The sequence below is a fragment of the Xyrauchen texanus genome, chromosome 28 (assembly GCF_025860055.1).
Source record: "Xyrauchen texanus isolate HMW12.3.18 chromosome 28, RBS_HiC_50CHRs, whole genome shotgun sequence".
NCBI lineage: Eukaryota > Metazoa > Chordata > Actinopteri > Cypriniformes > Catostomidae > Xyrauchen > Xyrauchen texanus.
The window spans coordinates 1,094,777-1,102,276 of NC_068303.1; the positions used below are offsets into that span (position 1 = coordinate 1,094,777).

At 44.2% G+C, this 7,500-nt stretch overlaps 2 protein-coding genes across 3 annotated transcripts in view; one reads left to right on the top strand and one right to left on the bottom strand.

The window, feature by feature from the left end:
• The window catches only part of LOC127621889 (mitochondrial basic amino acids transporter-like), a 236,701-nt gene extending 230,155 nt beyond the window's left edge, over positions 1-6,546 (bottom strand). Inside the window, exon 1 of one of the 2 annotated variants that reach the window (XM_052095680.1) lies at positions 6,446-6,546. In XM_052095680.1, the coding sequence (XP_051951640.1) occupies positions 6,446-6,470 (25 nt within the window). In that variant the 5' untranslated portion in view covers positions 6,471-6,546. Of the gene's footprint in view, positions 1-577; positions 1,111-6,445 lie in introns of those variants that run through there. The other variant, XM_052095679.1, reaches the window with a different exon arrangement.
• On the top strand, positions 2,620-6,412 carry LOC127621893 (solute carrier family 25 member 47-A-like). Its single transcript, XM_052095682.1, has 6 exons — positions 2,620-2,656; positions 2,972-3,015; positions 3,112-3,183; positions 4,155-4,331; positions 5,585-5,849; positions 6,027-6,412. The coding sequence occupies exons 1-6, from the start codon at positions 2,620-2,622 to the stop codon at positions 6,317-6,319; spliced, it is 888 nt and encodes a 295-aa protein (XP_051951642.1). The 3' UTR covers positions 6,320-6,412.
• Positions 6,547-7,500: the final 954 nt, after the last annotated feature.

A 7,500-nucleotide genomic window follows, 5' to 3' on the forward strand; every position in this document is an offset into this window, starting at 1 on the left:
TGTTGTTGTACAGTAGCTAGCGTGACCTGTAATGTCTCTTGTATGCAATGCATGGCGTATTTGTATGGAATGCGTAGCATAGCAGAAGAGAAAATGGCTGTGATTAAAAGTAACGGAAAGTAACGGTAAAGTAACGTGACGCCTTACTTTCCATAAAGATTTACATTATAACAATTTTTTAAGAGTGACACAATATTCTAAAGAGTTACTTTTAAAAAGTAACGTCACCCAACACTATAAATACAACTACTGTCACGTGATCAGTGACACCGTGTGACGTGGCTGCTTCCAACAAAAAAACTACAACTAATACAGCACGTGAGAATCTAACTACAATAATCCCTGAAACGCGATACGTCACAATGTCATTCACAGCTATTGTGCAAAAATAGTCCACTTTTAATACTTACATAATTACAGTACATCGCAATATACGTCTGTTTATCTGTCATACAACCATCGTGTTAATGACTGGATGTGGGTTAGCCCCTCTTAACAAGCTTAACTAAGCACTAATCGCACTGATTCACCATCACACTTTCATTTAATGTACTGTACTAGTAGAAATGTAATTTACCTCCCATGCAGCCAGCAAGGAAGTCCATCAGTGCGACTCACACTGAATCAACCTTCACTTCAGGTGGGCTTGAAACTGCTTTTAGGACAGATAACTCGTTTTTTGTCGATTGCTATTTCCTCAGGCCTGTCCCGCGATGAAATGCCACTGAATTGCAGCAGTCTTCAGATTATTATAATGCATTCAACCCGGTAATACATGCAGCAGCACGCAACTGTATAAGTCACTAATCAGGTTGTAGTGGAAAATCTCACCGCCAAGGCTGATTACCACCTTCTGGGTTTACTGTCTATTTGTGTACCGGCCCCTGGATGGATATTTGTCGGTGGGTAGGTGTGTGTGCGAACGGCCAATCGCGGCTCATAGGTTCAAGGATTCTTGTGGCAGTGTTGGCGTCACATGCGTTTTTCCTGGTCTCCATTTTTACGAGTTCTACTATGGCGAAGGCAGAAGCGCTCTTGAGTGACGACGCGTGACGTTGTCGTTGCGTCATAAATATTCATAAGCCGTTCCTTCGCCATAGCAGGACTAGCGTTGAGAAGTCTGATATGTTTGAAGGAATCGGTTCGTTTCATTGATTCGGTTCAAAAACGACTCAAAAATGTTTTTTCTCCTAATAAGTCTTATTTTGCGTGTTTTTGTTAGTGAACATTCACTAACATTCAACTTTTTGATTTGTAACTAGTAGCACCTATGAAACAAACAAAAAATAAATAATAATAATTATATATATATAGTTTTCCTAAAAATATCCATATGTGGACAGCGAGACTAAGTTGTGATTTTTGAAATAATACCAAACTATAGAAAGTCAGATTTATTTTCCCCATCAAATTGTTTATTATCTTTCCAGGTGTGTTGATTATTCATGCTTTTGAGACATTACACCTCTCCGGGAACCATCACCTTATCGTGGTGGAGAGGTTTGTGTGCCCTTATGAACCTGAGGGCTGAGTTGTCTGGAAAGAGGTGCTCCTGGTTGGGTCTCCCAAGGCAAAGTGATCTCGGGTGAGGGGCCAGACTAAGAATGGTTCACAAAGACTCAACGGCAATAATGGCAAGAGGAGGAGTTACCCTGCCTGGAGGAACCCCCGAGGCCCGCGTCTGGAGCCAGGGTGGCGGGTTTGCCAATTGGTCCCACCACCCATTGGAGAAACCGCAGGAGTCGGGTGTGCTGCCATATGGGTGGCAGTGAAGGCCGGGAGTCTCGACCGTATTATGCAAGTTGTGCATCTATTTAGATTCAAATTGTGCATGAGAAAATACACATGAGTATATCATGTGTTATGTGCTCAATGTGCTCAATGTGTGTTTGACAGCCAGTTGCGAGTATGTAACAATGTTTGGCTAAACACGCGTGCATTTAAGGGTTAATATATTTAGGATAATTAATGTATTCCAGTTTCGTTGTCATCTATATGAGACCCTGGTAAGGTTTGTGTTTTATGTTTTTTTGCCAGGTACATTTTCCAATCAACGAATGCTTTAAGAATCGGTTCAACAGAATCGTTTACAAAAAAAAGACTCGGTTTAAAAGAACGATTCGTTGGATCCATTGGATTCGTCATTTCGCACCCACGTTGCATCAGCGTTTCTCATGCTTGGGACATGTTGTATGGGGGTCAAATGCGAGTGCTGCCATGCATATGATTCAATGCACTCTTTCAGTCACCAGTTGCATCAATTGAAATCAATGTTTATTAATCAAATGCACAGTAAAATAGCACGTGGCGGTCATTCCAGACATTAAAATGAGCTCGCTGGCTGAAAAGAAGGTTATAGAGAAAGGGTGAAATGCACATCGCGTATTATGCATTTATTTACGACGTTTGAAAGCAAGTCGAATACTACTTTAAACATGAATATGTATGCGCAACCTAAAGAAGGAACCACGTGATAACGAGTCGACCAGTTACAAAAAGTGCGCGCGATCTAAAGCACATGCGCGCGCTTACTTGAACATGACACGCGACCTGTATAGTTAACAGATAATCACAAACCATAATAATGACTTGGAATAACTAGTCAAAGCAGGACGGATTATGCACTTTGCAGACTTCCTTGCAGGATCTATTGCAGGTACTTTCAAATATGTGCTTAAATCCTTTAATATGTGAATATGACAGTTGTGTAAATTAATGTATAAAGCAATGTTTAGTCTCTATATGCAGTTTAATGCACTGATCTTTTGTGATAGCTCATAATATTGAGCATTAAGCAATGCAAATGTGATTATTTTGGCAGAGCAATACACAATGAGACCTAATGTTATACTAGTGCATGTCATTGATTATATATAGGAAGGACACAGTCAGTTCTTCACGTGCCATAGATGCTGTAATGCTTGTAGACATTTAAATAATTATATGTTTAATTTGCTGTTGTTGTTTACAGGAGCTTGTGGAGTGGCAGTCGGTTATCCACTGGATACTGTAAAAGTAATCTATCAATCACTGATAGATAAACACACATACTGTATTTAATTTGGTCTTAATGTAGTTCTATAATGACCTTGAGTATGTTCACTTGCACAGGTCAGAATCCAGACTCAAAAACAGTTCACTGGAATCTGGCAGTGTTTCGTAACAACCATCAAAAGAGAAGGGGTGAGACATTTATGGCTAAAAAAGAAGTATTTCAAGTATTTGAGCCTAAAAAAATAAAATAAATTAAATTATGTTTTAAATTGCGACATTGCGTTTGTTTCTCCGGAGACCATTCTCATTTCATAATGCAAAATAATAATAATAAAATCTCATTCTCTTTACTAGTTTAAAAAATAAAATTAAAAATATTGATTATTTACATTGTAAGTTAGTCATGCAGCACATATCGTCAGTTTTTGTTTTAATATTAATTTATTCACCAATGTAAAAAAAATCTGAATTACAATCATCATAATAACAATAATAATAAAAATGAATGCGAATTTTGGGTGTAAATGGGCGGATACTGTCGCAAATTAATTTTACGCTTTTAAAACGTTAAATTCCCCGGATGCATATGTCAGGCATATGAGGTATCATTTGAAAGATTAGAATCTGAACTTTTCAGTGAGCACCATCACTTTTATATTTATGTTACATTAAATAACCAAAAAAGGGCTGAAAACATTCGCGTCGCAAATCAGCGCCACCTAGAGGTAATGTGGTAGAAATATTTATATGGATATAAAAGTCTTCATATGTTAAGGACATGTCATATATCAAATGAAAGGTCTCATTCTCAGGAACATGACTGTATAGGTTATTTTGTTGCAAGGTTTTCAAAAGAATCACAAAGTGAAATATTATTATATTGCAAGTGGCAGCCCAAAAATGCACCAGAGTTTAAAGGGTTAATTATCACGGAATAAAAAAAATGTCACAATACAGACAATCCTAATGGTGCTAAAATAAGCTTAATTTTCATCATGTTTTTTGTGTGTGTTAAATATGACTTGTTTTCATGATATTCACCATTATAGTTCTTAATATTTCAAGAGCTAGTAATGTCATAATAATGTTCTTACAGATTCATCAAGCTCTCTCTCGTGTTTCTTTGTGTTAATTTCTCTCCCCGTGTTGTTTTGCTCCAGCTCCATGGCTTCTTTAAAGGAATGGCCGTGCCGGTCACCACTTTATCCATGACCTCTTCCGTGGTGTTTGGCACATACAGGAACTGCCTGCAGTGCTTCAGTCAGATCCACGGCCCTGGAGCTCCAAACACAGCGCTTGATATTTTCCTGGCAGGACTGGCAGGTGGAGTGGCACAGGTAACAGGAATAACCATCACCTCATATGCTCTTGCACATAATCAGTGGCCCGAAAATGAAATTAAGACACACTTGCTTTGATAATAATATATCAGTAAGTAAATGTCATTTATTTGAATGAAAGAGAGCACAAGCACATTTATGAACAGCGGTTGAACCGTTGCCAGGGCGGAGGAGTTCCCTACCGGCTGGCAAAATGTGCCGGGACGGAAGATCAGCCGCTGTCAGCGAGGGGAGGAAGAGCTCGCTGCCAACCGCCTAGAGCGGTAGAGCCGCTGCCAGGGACGGAGGAGTTCCCTACCGGCTGGCAAAACGCAACAGGGTCGGAAGATCGGCCGCCTTCCACGAGGGGAGGAAGGACTCGCTGTCAACCTCCTGGAGCGGTAGAGCCGCTGCCAGGGGCAGAGGAGTGCCCTACCGGCTGGCAAAACGCGCTGGCGTTGGAAGATCATCTGCCATCTGCGAGGGGAGGAAGGACTCGCTGCCAACCTCCTGGAGCAGTAGAGCCGCTGCCAGGGGCGGAGGAGTTCCCTACCGGCCGGCAAAACACGCCGGGGTCGGAAGATCGTCCGCCGTCTGCGAGGGGAGGAGGGACTCGCTGCCAACCTCCTGGAGCAGTAGAGCCGCTGCCAGGGGCGGAGGAGTTCCCTACCGGACGGCAAAACACGCCGAGGTCGGAAGATCGTCCGCCGTCTGCGAGGGGAGGAAGGACTCGCTGCCAACCTCCTGGAACGGTAGAGCCGGTGGCAGGGGCGGAGGAGTTCCCTACCGGACGGCGAAACGCAGAGGGGCATTCTGTCCGCCAGGGGTCGGAGGACTGGCTGCGGTCTGCCCAGCGAGGAGCGGCCAGACGGTGGAGGAGTGATCGAGGACCAGGCGACTGTGTGTTTTTCCTCTCTCTCTCTTACTGTCGCTCCGCATTCGCCATTCCCTGCGTGCGGGAGGGGGGGGTTCCCCCGGCCTGAGACAAAAGAGGGAGGAGTGTGACAAGGAGGAAGGCGGGGCCAGGCTGTGACTACACACGCCCGGCCCCCAATCGGGCTAATCAGCCAAGGATGTAGCAGTTCGGGAGAGAGCGAGCTACAGGCAGCTACCCTGTATGCCTTTGTTTGTTTGTTTTTATGTTTGAGTTTAAGAACACATTACTTTGATGCTGCGTGCTTGGTTTCAGAAAGGGACTGTTTACATCAGTAACACAGATGCTCCTAAGCTACAGGTCAGATATACTCATTGGTAATTCTTTGTGTTTTTAGGTTTCTGTGATGTCACCCGGTGACATCGTGAAAATTCGTCTTCAGTGTCAGACGGAGCACCAGAGGTGTGGATTTAATTCTCCCAAACCCAAATACAGCGGTCCGATCCACTGCCTGCTGACCATCGCCAAAGAGGAGGGAATTTTAGGACTTTATAAAGGGGCACTTCCTCTGGCGTTCAGGGACGGCCCATCCTTCGCCACGTACTTCCTGACGTACAACACTCTGTGTACAAAGCTAACACCACCGGGACAGAAAGAGCCGGGTGAGCCAGAATTCTGTCATCATTTACTCACCCTTATGTTGATCCAAACCCACATGTCCTTTATTTTGGGTGAATGAAGCCTTTAAGAAACACTGTGTGTTCTGATTTCTCTTGCATGTGATAATTTTATAGACATCAGGTTTACGTGCCTATAAAATCTCGATTTAATATTGTCAGAGTGGGCCGCGGTGCTGTTCGCCGGTGGAGTCGCGGGAATAGCCGGCTGGTCTGTCGGAACGCCGATGGACGTGATTAAAGCTCGTTTACAGATGGACGGAGTGAGAGGGCAGAAGCGGTTCCGCGGACTCGTTCACTGCATCACTGAGACGGTGCGTAACGAAGGACCGGCGGTTTTCTTCAAAAGCCTCGGAATAAACTGCCTGCGAGCGTTTCCCGTAAACATGGTCGTGTTCACCGTGTATGAGGTCACTGTTCGTATTCTCAGGCCAGCGTCTCTGGATCAGCTCTGAACTGAACTAGAGTATGTGGTGTGATTCATAAAGATGATTGTATTTTTATTTATTTTATTATGGGAGTTTATAATGTGTCTATATATATATACATTGCTCAAACAAAATAAGGGAATACGTAATCACCTGTTCTGGTGCATCTGCAGCCCATTCAGGTTGCACAGGTAGTCCAGCTCCTCCAGGATGGCACATCCATACATGCCGGAAGATCGGCCGCCGTCTGCAAGGGGAGGAGGGACTCTCTGCCAACCTCCTGGAGCATTAGAACCGCTGCCAGGTGTGGAGGAGTTCCCTACCGACCGGCAAAACACGCCAGGGTCGGAAGATCGGTCGCCGTCTGCGAGGGGAGGAGGGACTCGCTGCCAACCTCCTGGAGAAGTAGAGCCGCTGCCAGGGGCAGAGGAGTTCCCTACCAGACGGCGAAACGCAGAGGAGCATTCTGTTCACATCCATACATGCCGTCGCAAGAAGGTTTGCTGTGCATGGAGGAGATGCCAAGAGATGGGCCGCTACACGAGGAGAGCTGGACAGGGCCGTAGGAGGGCATCAACCCAGCAGCAAGACCAGAGGAACTGGAGGAGCACTGCCAGACTCCATGAGGGTGGCACGAGGGCCCGACGTCCTCTAGTGGGACCTGTGCTCACAGCCCAGCACCGTGCATCTCGACTGGCAGATCATCACCGATCCTCCACCTGGTCGTCTAATGGTTAGACGGGAATCGGGCAGATTCGTCTTTGTGATGGACGCATGAATCAAGCCACGTTCAAGGTTATCCTGAAAGAAATATCAGAAATGCACTTCTTACTGGTAAAAATGTTGTCAATAAATCTCAATAAATAATGACACGGTTACTAGCTCAAACGTTCATGCTTGATTACAAAAATGTAATTACAACTAGTACAAATGCTAAGGCTGGAAGCGGGCAGATTCGTCATGAATGGTGGCGCCAGGAGTGGCATGAAGTCACCCAACAGCAATATGAAAGACTGGCAGAGGGCACGCCATGACACAGGAAAGCTGTGATTGAAAATCAGGATTATTCCAGCAAATATTGATTTCTGAACTCTCAGTTAAAGCATTAGAATTATTTTCTTTGCATTATTGGTCTGAAAATGTTTTTTTTAAATAAATTTTAACTTTTCTGTCTTCCAAAAAAAAAATTTTTCTCTCTCCAAAAATGT